Raw genomic sequence first — 12886 nt, 5'->3', positions numbered from 1 at the left:
TCGACCGTGGCCGTGGTGCCCCCGCCCCTGCGCGAGCTGGGCCCTGGCGGCGTCCCCCAGTGGGCTGGGTCTGCGTTCACCTCGCACCCTCAGAGCCCGCCTGTGCCAGTGCCGCTCGCTGGCTTCGTCCCTGTCTAGTGCCAGCAGAGGTGCCTCTGTGGCCACCATGCCCTGTGGCGTGGCACCCACAGGCCTTTTAACTTGTCCTGGCAGTGCCTTTCCCGGGGACACCTGGCTGGTGTTTGCCTCTCACTGCTTCATTGCTCCAGGGGCCTGATGTATCCCCATCATCTTTTTTTCTGTCACTTGCAGCTGATTAGCCCCACCGGTGACAGCAAGTGTTCTTGGCTGGGAGAAGCAGGGCAGTGCTCCCGGTCCCTGTCTGGTGGTCACGAACTCTGCTGTCTGCTTGGTCCAGCTCCTTATGAAAAGCTCCGGTCCTTGCAGATGTTCTGTGCTTCTGTTGTGAGAGCCCCTGCGCCTCTGTCAGGGCAGCCCCCAGATATACGCGTAGCCCTGCCCTGAGGGCTCCTGTCTATGACATCTTTGTAATAGAAATAGATCTTCCCAGTTTTCTGTTTCCTGTTGATTTTATTGCCTGATTTGATTCCCCACGCCCATCCTCCATCTTATCTATGTCTTTTTTGCCCTTTCCATTCTTCTTCCTGCTATGCATCCTTGAATACTTGTCTGTTTTAGGCAGTCACTAACTGCTCGTTCCAAAATTTTAATTTTCTTCTCCAAATTGTGTCACTAAGGACTCTAATCACACCAGTCTTCTGAGGCTGTTATAACCAGGTTAAAGCCCATGCTCTGGACTACATTTGTGCTCAGGTGAAAGCGCTAGGTCAGTCCTAATTGTGATGGTGCTTGGATTTACCTGCACAGGTGGTTGTTAAACCTCACTGTTTCATAGTGCAGACGATCTTAATGTAAGGAATTGATGCTTGAAGTTGGTAGGTACAGTATGCTGAGCAGTAGAAAGTGAGATGACCACCCACCACCCTTGTAAGTTGCATAGTGCTGTTGGACTGTGCACTTCTGTGTTCACTCGCATATCCTTGTGAACGCACGGATGGGCTCATATTGTGAATGTGTAGCTTTTAAATGAGTGCAAATAAAGATTGAGCTACAGCCTGAACACTGAATTCTCTCCAGGCTTAGTGTCAGATAAGTCTAGGCTCTTAGTATGACTCTTCATGGTCCAGGTTCCATTATTCTGTATTTGAATCCCCATCCTAGAGGGGTTAGAGTTCAGCCAAATTTTTCATATTTGTACTCTGCAGTAAATTCCTAATATTTCTTGTTGCATTTAGCCTAGCGGTTAATAATGATAATGACAGTCAATGCATTGTTTCCTGGGTTATAGGTGGAACTTGGATATATTTTTTCACTGTTTTCTTCCTGATCTGGCTCTTTATGCTGGGGATTTGTCCACTGTATGTTGTTTGAGATGCCAGCACTTTCCTAGCGTAGTAGAGTAGATGGCCAAGCTATCGCATCTGTCTGAATTGCTCTGGCTTGATTAGTTCATTTATATGTTTGGTCTTTCCAGAGGACTGGTCTTTTACTGTAACCTGTATACTAGCTGTAAGCATCATAGTTCTCTTCCATTAGGATCAAAACAGTAGAAGTTTCCCTTCCTCATCTGATCTGAAATCTGTGCAGATAAATGGTATTTACAGTCCCACCCTCTTCTGCACCCTTTCCACAAGCACAATGAAGAGGGAGTGCCACAGCAAGATACGCCTTGATCTGCCTCAGGCTGCTGGCCCTGTCCAGGTCCCATGCAGCTGAAACAGTAGAGGCTTTCAGCAGGTTCTGCTAGCTAATGGGGTAGCTTTGTAAAAGTGACAAAATCACAGGGGAGAAAAGGACAAGGACAACAGATAGGAGGCCTGGTGGGAGTGCTGCTGCTGCTTATGAACTTAGGAAATCCAGAGGGGGGTTTCTTTTTAACATTATTACAAGAATGTGCTTAGGAGCTATTATACCTGCAGAAGCTGCAGGCTGGGCTTGCAGCCCTCAACAGCAAAGTACCTGCACATGTAACTTGTTTGTTTTGGCTCTGCCTGGCAGATTTAAAAAAAAAAAAAAAAAAAAGAGGGCAGTGTTACTAGGCTCTCATTCGCGCTTCAGCTTTGCAGACCGAGCTTTTGGCCAGTGTCAGTTTCCTGTAGAATGGCAGTGCTGAGGATTGCACTTCAACTTAGAGCTTCACAAACACTGACTCTGGGCTCACTTCTCCCCTTCGCATCTTTGGCTTTAGTGCAGCTTGCAAAGTCAAAGAAGCAGCAGCATAGTCCAGAACTTTCTTGGGGACTTAATATCTTTGGTATTTATGTAGAAGCAGAGATGGGGCTTGCAGTCTGGATTCTAATCTGCTTTGCATATAGTCCATAAGGGTCTTAAATATCTACAGAATAATGAGATTTAGTTGAATAAAGAAAAATAAGATGTTTGCTACTCTGTTTGGAAGAAAAGAATTTGAAATGTAATTGAGTGCTTATCCTTTTTATTTCTATGCTTTGCACGTGCAGGGGCTGGTAAGTGACACTTAAATCGATCTTTGGGGTGATATTTTTTTAAAGTATCATTTTAGCATATTAGTCAAAAAACATATTGCTGAAACCCTCCCCCCTTAGGTTATACCTGCATAAAATGCCATGGTTGTAATACATTGTAAGAAAAATTTAGTGTTGAAACCGGGAATGGCCTGTGACTGCAAGGCATGCACAATATTTATGCAATTGCATCCAAAAGTACTACCCGGCTCTTGTGTCCTCCTGGAGCCTAGGCCAGAAGAATAATTTGCATGAACCTCCATATAAATACAAGAAGAACTTACTCTTAAGCTGTGATGCTAACTATTATGCAGCTGCTTACAAAATAGTTCCCTGTTTTCTGAGGGTCTTGCTTGATGAGATTGGGGCATAGGCCTATGGAGGCACTTATTTGTATACTAATAGGATAAGGGTTGTATATTCTTCTTACACAGTACATGTACAGCTTTGTGTCAGGGATGGCATGTGGTAGTTGCATGCCCATCTCCTGGATCCTGCAGTGCTGGGCATATTGATCAATTTATTTTCCAATCAACTTGTTTCAGAGCGAGCGGGAGAAGCAGGAGAGAATTGAAGTTCAAAAGGAAAAGCAGCGAGAGCTGATTCTGCAGCTCAAGACGCAGTTGGATGACTTGGAGACCTTTGCTTACCAAGAGGGCAGTTATGATTCACTGCCACAGTCTGTGGTCATGGAAAGACAGCAGGTAAGTCCTCTAACTCTTTCTGCCCATGCCAATCTTTTCTCCTTGGCGTGCATGAGCCTCTGATGTGGCCAGCCCTTAACTTGCCAACTATAAAACAACTGTTGTGGATGCATTAGTTTTTCTGCATGCTTGTATGTAATCTATAGGGACTACTTGTATGTACCGTATACCCATTAATTTGCCACTCCAAAGGGAATGCAGATAATGGTGAATTGTCCAGCGGTGGCAATTATTAGATGATAACGGCAGCAGCAGGTCGGTGTTGGTGGAGAATCAGAACAACAGTTAATTAACCCATAGCAGGAAATAACTGTATTTTCCAATGTATAAAACACAGTTATTTCTGTAAAGAAGAGGTCTAAAAGTAAGATGCAACTTTATACATTGAAGTTGCAGAACAAAAATAATTGAAATTGGGTACTAGTAGTTTGAAGATGACTCTAATCTTGTCTTGGTAGTCAGCCCCTGGGTACAACAGAACCCCAAGATACCAATGCGAAATGGCAGGTTCAGCTAGGAAAAAGTGAGGGGAAGGGGTGTGTGTAACATTATCCACCTCTACATGTCATGTGCCTCCAGTGCATTAGAGGGGGTGGGTCCTATCATGCTGTTACATTGTCTCAGGGAGAAGGTGTGGAAGACCCACCTTCCCTTTGTCCCTTCCAGACTGACCCCTGCAGATCACCATCAGTCCATCCCTTTGGAAATGTTGTATTGTGGTTCCTTCTCTCTTTCTCGTGGTCTGGGGAAAGCTACGTTTGTAGGATCAGGACCCACAGGCCATTCCCATTTTTGTGTTCTCTGACTCCCTGCCAGCCTCCCTATCTTGTGGATGCAGCCTTTTCTAGCAGGTGCTATCAGGGCAGGGCCTCCCTGGTGGCCTACTGCATTGTCACATTTTGTTGTAGAATTTTTCCATAACTTTGTACTGGAGGGGGGCGTGTTTTGCACACCCAGACAATACAGTATCCTGTGGGCAAATTAACCAGAGTTTATTGTATGGTTAGTCATTATAGCATAGACTGGAATAATCTCCCCCTTCCCTCTTCCCCTCCCCAAAGAAGTGTGTGTGTGTGAACACAGCATTCTGGTTCCCCAGGATGCATGGTGAGACTGTGCAGTTCACTGCCTGCTGTGATTTGCAGGTGATTATAGATGAGTTGATAAAGAAGTTGGATATGAACCTGAATGAGGATATTGCATCGTTGTCCCCGGATGAGCTGCGTCACCGGGTGGATGCTGCTATTGCACAGATTGTCAATCCAGCAAGGGTGAAGGAGCAACTAGTGGAACAGCTTAAGACGCAAATACGGGACCTTGAGATGTTCATCAACTTCATTCAGGGTCAGTGGCATGTTTTGCATGGGCAAGTGAATGAATTGCCCCATATCGGGGCACAGCTTGGCTTGAGGTGGGGAGGAGGAGTACAACAGACCTAATTGCAACAGAATCTGGACTTCTAGGTCACACAGAGCACCCCAGACCTCTGTGTGAGAGGAGACTGCACAGGGAGAACCTAGGACACTTGACAGGCAGGTCGGTCCCCTCTGCACAAAGTGGTATACGGCAATCATAACGTCTGTAGCTTAGGATACGTAGCTTAAATCTTACAGCAGATGTAGAGGGGCAAAATAACCAGCTGTAGTGGATTCTTTGTTTTAGATGAAGTTGGAAGTCCTGGCACGCTAGAAGATGGACACTGTGAATGCTCAGGCAAGACACCTGCAAGTAGCTCCTATAAACCAAATAGCAGGCTGCCTCCTGGGAATAACAGAGGTAAGCATTTTATAGACTTTAGACTCCTCTGGGTTTGTTTTGGGGGTTTTTTTTTTTTTTTTATGGCTATTCAGGTGACAGCTGGCTGCTTTCCCCTGTTAGTGATGGTTTCCCTTCCTTTTCACTGACCCAGACAAAATGTTAAAATGCTTTCTCAGTGGGGTACTCATGGAAATGAGGGTCTTTTGATAACAAGCCAGCAGTACACAATGCAAGCAGGTGCTGTGCAGTCTTCTCTCGTGCTGTAGCCTTGGTCTGCACTACAACTACTGTTCAGGTTCAGGAGTCCTCATCAGCAGAGACCACTGGCTGGGTGGAGTTAAATCCTTTGAGATTGGGATTTAGCCACTTATTGAAACTCATGTATTGAAAAACTTACTGGAACTTATGACATGAACTTTATTGGATCTCAGGTTCTGGGGTAAGCAAGCCAGCTAACCCTGAGACTACTCAGTCCTTGAAAATAACTAGAAATCTCTCACAGAAAGCTCCTGTCACCTTGACATTGCTCACCTGATACTATAGAATCTGCAGTGCCCTTTTATCCTGACTAGATCCCTCTACCTTGAGGGGTCTTTGGCCACTGGTGCTTGTTTGGTGAGCAGTCATAGTAGGGATCCTTCTCTGCCATGTGATTTAAGACCGACATTGCAGTTTGAGAATGGGGCACAGTTTGATGCTGTGTTCTCCAGATTGTATGAGCACTGTAAAGTTCTAGCTTACTTGAACAAAGCAGAATCATTTACCCAGCCAGAAACCCTGGAGTAGAAGCCCAGTAGTAATGTAGGTGTGGGTGGTTCAGCTCCCTGTAGGTATGCAAACAGAGAGAAATCAGATTCTCTAATGACATCACTTTTTTTTTTTTTTTTTCCCCTCTAACTGACCAGTGCACCCAGAGGACGCCAGAAAGATGAGAGAAACAGGTCTGCATCTCATGCGGCGCATGCTTGCTGTGCTGCAGATATTTGCTGTCAGTCAGTTTGGTTGTGCTACAGGTCAGATACCCCGCACCCTCTGGCAGAAGGACCAAGCTAATAAAGACTATTCCCCTTTAATTAAGAGACTGGAGCTGTCTGTAGACAAAGTGAAGCAGTTGATATTGAAGCACCAGCAGCAGAACCATGTTGTCAGCTACTCCAGCATGCAGGATGTTCCCTTAGGAGGGCGAGATGAGCTGACTCTGGCTGTGCGGAAGGAGCTGACCATTGCTTTACGAGACCTTATGGCTCATGGGCTCTATGCTTCTTCTCAAGGGATGAGCTTGGTGTTGGCACCCATTGCGTGTTTGATTCCTGCCTTTACCTCATCACCACAGACCATGCACCCATGGGAGCTCTTTGTTAAGTATTACAATACCAAGAATGGTCGCGCCTTTGTGGAGTCCCCAGCTCGCAAACTCTCCCAGTCCTTTGCCCTGCCTGTGACAGGAGGTGTTGCTGTGACCCCCAAGCAGAGCCTGCTGACGGCTGTTCACACTGTTCTCACGGAACATGATCCCTTCAAACGCAGTGCAGACTCTGAACTGAAGGCCTTGGTGTGTATGGCTTTAAATGAGCAGCGCCTGGTGTCCTGGGTGAACCTCATCTGCAAATCTGGGGTTCTGATACAGTCTCACTATCAGCCCTGGAGCTACATGGCCAACACAGGCTTTGAGAGTGCACTCAATATTCTCAGTCGCCTGAGCAACTCAAAGTTCAACCTCCCTGTGGATTTGGCTGTCCGGCAGCTGAAAAACATCAAAGATGCTTTTTGACATGTCCTTTGCAGATCAGCCCCCACCTCCTCTTAGTAGGCAGCTATTGATCTCAAGGAGCTTTTTCTTAAGACCAAGCTTGGTTCATTTGAGGATGATCTTAAATTTTACTTGAGTGTCTCAAGTACTTGAATGTCTCAACACTGGAAACCTTCACTGCTCGAATGCCTGTGAGGAAATGCTGCAGGCTTTTAGGTTGAGCACCCAACCCCTCAGGCCTATGCTCATGCAGCTCTTAAGTCAGTGAAGCTGCTACAGCCATTTGCAGAGGCCCTACCACTATCATGTGGTAGAAGTGAGGAGCTGCCTGAAATGTAATAAACAAGAGCCTGATTATACAGCCAGTACATAGGAGCAGTTTCCTTTTTTTTTTTTTCCAGAAGCAACACCTATGCAGCACCTGCACAGTGAGCCCTCACAATTTTTAGACTAAAGCGGGGGTTTTCAACCTTTTTGGATCAGTGTACCCCCGGTGGCTGGATGCAGAGTAGTGTACCCCTGGCGGCAACACAGGGCGGGGATGGGGAGCGTGGCACGTGGCCAGATGTGGAGTAGGGGCAACCATTGCGTGCAAGCTTCCCCCACCTCCCATGTCCTGCCGGGCGGTGCCTGCACAGCAGTACAGGATGGTGCATAGTGGCATTCCATCCCCACCGGCCAGCATGTACCCCTGGGGGTACACTTACCCCTGGTTGACAACCCCTGGACTAAAAGATACCATTTGTAGCATTTTGCTATTCAGTGCAGGGGGAAGGAGGTAGTGAAATAGTTTTAACAAATACCTTGTTGCACTTGATGCAACCTGGACTGACATCCCATCTCCTCTATTTATGTATAGTATTGATTAAATGTATAAGAGGTCTGGGCCGACATGGTTACTTGGGTAAATGTGATATCTTTTATTAGACAAACTGAATGGTTGGAAAAATTGTTTTTTGCAAGCTTTCAGGCACAGGTGCCCTTCAGGCATAGGGAGAGCCTGCTGGTCTTCTCTCTAGGATCTGAATAGAAGCTTAAGCCAGTACTCAAAATGCAAGTCTGTAAAAATGCAGGTGCATAGCTGAGAAGATCAGAGGGGAGGGGGTTGGGCAACAGAAAGGGAATGCCAACAGATGATAAAATGCAGCTGGGAAAATATAGAGAGCTTACTTGGGGTTATTGGGTGGCAGGCAGGTTATAATGTGCCATAAATTCAATGTCTACATTTAGTGCATTATTTTTTGCATCCAGTAGATTTACCAAGTGAAGTTCGTAGGCTTGTCTATGAAAAGTGCTTTATAAATTCCATTTGAGTATTGGAGAAAGAGTGGCTATCTTATGAGAAATGTGCACCCACAGATAGTTGGGTATTTTTGTCTTTTACAGATTCTTGGTGTGTGTTCATTCTGGTATGCAGTTGTTCGGTTTCTTTTATGTAGCTTCCATCTGGGCATTTAATGCACTGGATGAGATGTACAGGCAGTCCTTGACTTACAGCGTTTTGAGTTACAATGTTCTGCACTTACAACATTTATAAATTGACACTGTTTCAACTTTCTGACGCCTGTTTCAACTTTACAACACTTGATCTGACTCCAGTGAACAAGTTTGCCGCGTCACTCATCTCCCTGGAGAACATCTGTCCAAACTTCATTGGACACTTTCTTTAAGAAAGCAGACAAGACTCCAGAAAAACCTGTAGCCAAGTCTCCTGAGATGACTCCAGCCAAGAACCCTTCAAAAAGTCCATCCAAGAGCCCTTCAAAACATATCCAGTAAAGTCTCCTCAAAGAAGTCCTTCCAAATCAATATGATTGCTATTTACAATATAAATACATTGATGTAGCTATATTACTTATCTATAATTGATGGAGTACAAAATTCTGGATTATTTTTGGTGAAAATAGGGTATTGGGCCTTGGTTCAGGAGCCAACCCCCATTTATAACATTGTTTCCTATGGGAAAATCAGTTCCGAGTTAAGTTGAAACGTTGTAAGACGTGGTTTTCGGGAACCAATTGTCTTAAACCTGAGGACTGTCTGCATTACATTTCTGGAGGTGCTAGGTGTAGGATCCAGGAATGTTGATGGTTATGCTGTGGGACATAGTTATTGTGGGATCAGTGGAGATGTGTTGGCAGGTTTTACGTTTCTTGTTCTGGCATGGTGTAGATCAGGATGGGCAATTACTTGGGCCTGCAGCCGTTCTGGGTTTGGGGGTTTTTTTTTTTTTTTTATGGCTATTCAGGTGACAGCTGGCTGCTTTCCCCTGTTAGTGATGGTTTCCCTTCCTTTTCACTGACCCAGACAAAATGTTAAAATGCTTTCTCAGTGGGGTACTCATGGAAATGAGGGTCTTTTGATAACAAGCCAGCAGTACACAATGCAAGCAGGTGCTGTGCAGTCTTCTCTCGTGCTGTAGCCTTGGTCTGCACTACAACTACTGTTCAGGTTCAGGAGTCCTCATCAGCAGAGACCACTGGCTGGGTGGAGTTAAATCCTTTGAGATTGGGATTTAGCCACTTATTGAAACTCATGTATTGAAAAACTTACTGGAACTTATGACATGAACTTTATTGGATCTCAGGTTCTGGGGTAAGCAAGCCAGCTAACCCTGAGACTACTCAGTCCTTGAAAATAACTAGAAATCTCTCACAGAAAGCTCCTGTCACCTTGACATTGCTCACCTGATACTATAGAATCTGCAGTGCCCTTTTATCCTGACTAGATCCCTCTACCTTGAGGGGTCTTTGGCCACTGGTGCTTGTTTGGTGAGCAGTCATAGTAGGGATCCTTCTCTGCCATGTGATTTAAGACCGACATTGCAGTTTGAGAATGGGGCACAGTTTGATGCTGTGTTCTCCAGATTGTATGAGCACTGTAAAGTTCTAGCTTACTTGAACAAAGCAGAATCATTTACCCAGCCAGAAACCCTGGAGTAGAAGCCCAGTAGTAATGTAGGTGTGGGTGGTTCAGCTCCCTGTAGGTATGCAAACAGAGAGAAATCAGATTCTCTAATGACATCACTTTTTTTTTTTTTTTTTTCCCCTCTAACTGACCAGTGCACCCAGAGGACGCCAGAAAGATGAGAGAAACAGGTCTGCATCTCATGCGGCGCATGCTTGCTGTGCTGCAGATATTTGCTGTCAGTCAGTTTGGTTGTGCTACAGGTCAGATACCCCGCACCCTCTGGCAGAAGGACCAAGCTAATAAAGACTATTCCCCTTTAATTAAGAGACTGGAGCTGTCTGTAGACAAAGTGAAGCAGTTGATATTGAAGCACCAGCAGCAGAACCATGTTGTCAGCTACTCCAGCATGCAGGATGTTCCCTTAGGAGGGCGAGATGAGCTGACTCTGGCTGTGCGGAAGGAGCTGACCATTGCTTTACGAGACCTTATGGCTCATGGGCTCTATGCTTCTTCTCAAGGGATGAGCTTGGTGTTGGCACCCATTGCGTGTTTGATTCCTGCCTTTACCTCATCACCACAGACCATGCACCCATGGGAGCTCTTTGTTAAGTATTACAATACCAAGAATGGTCGCGCCTTTGTGGAGTCCCCAGCTCGCAAACTCTCCCAGTCCTTTGCCCTGCCTGTGACAGGAGGTGTTGCTGTGACCCCCAAGCAGAGCCTGCTGACGGCTGTTCACACTGTTCTCACGGAACATGATCCCTTCAAACGCAGTGCAGACTCTGAACTGAAGGCCTTGGTGTGTATGGCTTTAAATGAGCAGCGCCTGGTGTCCTGGGTGAACCTCATCTGCAAATCTGGGGTTCTGATACAGTCTCACTATCAGCCCTGGAGCTACATGGCCAACACAGGCTTTGAGAGTGCACTCAATATTCTCAGTCGCCTGAGCAACTCAAAGTTCAACCTCCCTGTGGATTTGGCTGTCCGGCAGCTGAAAAACATCAAAGATGCTTTTTGACATGTCCTTTGCAGATCAGCCCCCACCTCCTCTTAGTAGGCAGCTATTGATCTCAAGGAGCTTTTTCTTAAGACCAAGCTTGGTTCATTTGAGGATGATCTTAAATTTTACTTGAGTGTCTCAAGTACTTGAATGTCTCAACACTGGAAACCTTCACTGCTCGAATGCCTGTGAGGAAATGCTGCAGGCTTTTAGGTTGAGCACCCAACCCCTCAGGCCTATGCTCATGCAGCTCTTAAGTCAGTGAAGCTGCTACAGCCATTTGCAGAGGCCCTACCACTATCATGTGGTAGAAGTGAGGAGCTGCCTGAAATGTAATAAACAAGAGCCTGATTATACAGCCAGTACATAGGAGCAGTTTCCTTTTTTTTTTTTTCCAGAAGCAACACCTATGCAGCACCTGCACAGTGAGCCCTCACAATTTTTAGACTAAAGCGGGGGTTTTCAACCTTTTTGGATCAGTGTACCCCCGGTGGCTGGATGCAGAGTAGTGTACCCCTGGCGGCAACACAGGGCGGGGATGGGGAGCGTGGCACGTGGCCAGATGTGGAGTAGGGGCAACCATTGCGTGCAAGCTTCCCCCACCTCCCATGTCCTGCCGGGCGGTGCCTGCACAGCAGTACAGGATGGTGCATAGTGGCATTCCATCCCCACCGGCCAGCATGTACCCCTGGGGGTACACTTACCCCTGGTTGACAACCCCTGGACTAAAAGATACCATTTGTAGCATTTTGCTATTCAGTGCAGGGGGAAGGAGGTAGTGAAATAGTTTTAACAAATACCTTGTTGCACTTGATGCAACCTGGACTGACATCCCATCTCCTCTATTTATGTATAGTATTGATTAAATGTATAAGAGGTCTGGGCCGACATGGTTACTTGGGTAAATGTGATATCTTTTATTAGACAAACTGAATGGTTGGAAAAATTGTTTTTTGCAAGCTTTCAGGCACAGGTGCCCTTCAGGCATAGGGAGAGCCTGCTGGTCTTCTCTCTAGGATCTGAATAGAAGCTTAAGCCAGTACTCAAAATGCAAGTCTGTAAAAATGCAGGTGCATAGCTGAGAAGATCAGAGGGGAGGGGGTTGGGCAACAGAAAGGGAATGCCAACAGATGATAAAATGCAGCTGGGAAAATATAGAGAGCTTACTTGGGGTTATTGGGTGGCAGGCAGGTTATAATGTGCCATAAATTCAGTGTCTACATTTAGTGCATTATTTTTTGCATCCAGTAGATTTACCAAGTGAAGTTCGTAGGCTTGTCTATGAAAAGTGCTTTATAAATTCCATTTGAGTATTGGAGAAAGAGTGGCTATCTTATGAGAAATGTGCACCCACAGATAGTTGGGTATTTTTGTCTTTTACAGATTCTTGGTGTGTGTTCATTCTGGTATGCAGTTGTTCGGTTTCTTTTATGTAGCTTCCATCTGGGCATTTAATGCACTGGATGAGATGTACAGGCAGTCCTTGACTTACAGCGTTTTGAGTTACAATGTTCTGCACTTACAACATTTATAAATTGACACTGTTTCAACTTTCTGACGCCTGTTTCAACTTTACAACACTTGATCTGACTCCAGTGAACAAGTTTGCCGCGTCACTCATCTCCCTGGAGAACATCTGTCCAAACTTCATTGGACACTTTCTTTAAGAAAGCAGACAAGACTCCAGAAAACCCTGTAGCCAAGTTTCCTGAGATGACTCCAGCCAAGAACCCTTCAAAAAGTCCATCCAAGAGCCCTTCAAAACATATCCAGTAAAGTCTCCTCAAAGAAGTCCTTCCAAATCAATATGATTGCTATTTACAATATAAATACATTGATGTAGCTATATTACTTATCTATAATTGATGGAGTACAAAATTCTGGATTATTTTTGGTGAAAATAGGGTATTGGGCCTTGGTTCAGGAGCCAACCCCCATTTATAACATTGTTTCCTATGGGAAAATCAGTTCCGAGTTAAGTTGAAACGTTGTAAGACGTGGTTTTCGGGAACCAATTGTCTTAAACCTGAGGACTGTCTGCATTACATTTCTGGAGGTGCTAGGTGTAGGATCCAGGAATGTTGATGGTTATGCTGTGGGACATAGTTATTGTGGGATCAGTGGAGATGTGTTGGCAGGTTTTACGTTTCTTGTTCTGGCATGGTGTAGATCAGGATGGGCAATTACTTGGGCCTGCAGC

The 12886-nt window shown here is 45.6% G+C and overlaps 2 protein-coding genes across 2 annotated transcripts; both read left to right on the top strand.

Annotated features, from left to right (window-relative positions):
- The first annotated feature begins 6 nt into the window (after positions 1-6).
- RUNDC1 (RUN domain containing 1) lies at positions 7-8357 on the top strand. The gene is made up of 4 exons (XM_025200773.1): positions 7-3268; positions 4414-4612; positions 4931-5044; positions 5932-8357. The coding sequence occupies exons 1-4, from the start codon at positions 3254-3256 to the stop codon at positions 6795-6797; spliced, it is 1194 nt and encodes a 397-aa protein (XP_025056558.1). The 5' UTR covers positions 7-3253; the 3' UTR covers positions 6798-8357.
- Positions 8358-9833: 1476 nt separating this feature from the next.
- LOC102369549 (RUN domain-containing protein 1-like) lies at positions 9834-12264 on the top strand. Its single transcript, XM_014518665.2, has one exon. It carries the CDS (start codon positions 9862-9864, stop codon positions 10702-10704), a length of 843 nt encoding a protein of 280 aa, XP_014374151.1. The 5' UTR covers positions 9834-9861; the 3' UTR covers positions 10705-12264.
- Positions 12265-12886: the final 622 nt, after the last annotated feature.

Source organism: Alligator sinensis, unplaced genomic scaffold (assembly GCF_000455745.1).
Source record: "Alligator sinensis unplaced genomic scaffold, ASM45574v1 scaffold161_1, whole genome shotgun sequence".
In the NCBI taxonomy this organism is placed as follows: Eukaryota; Metazoa; Chordata; order Crocodylia; family Alligatoridae; genus Alligator; species Alligator sinensis.
The sequence above is the reverse complement of the archived record's forward strand: the minus strand, read 5'-3'. Positions and strand labels throughout refer to the sequence as shown.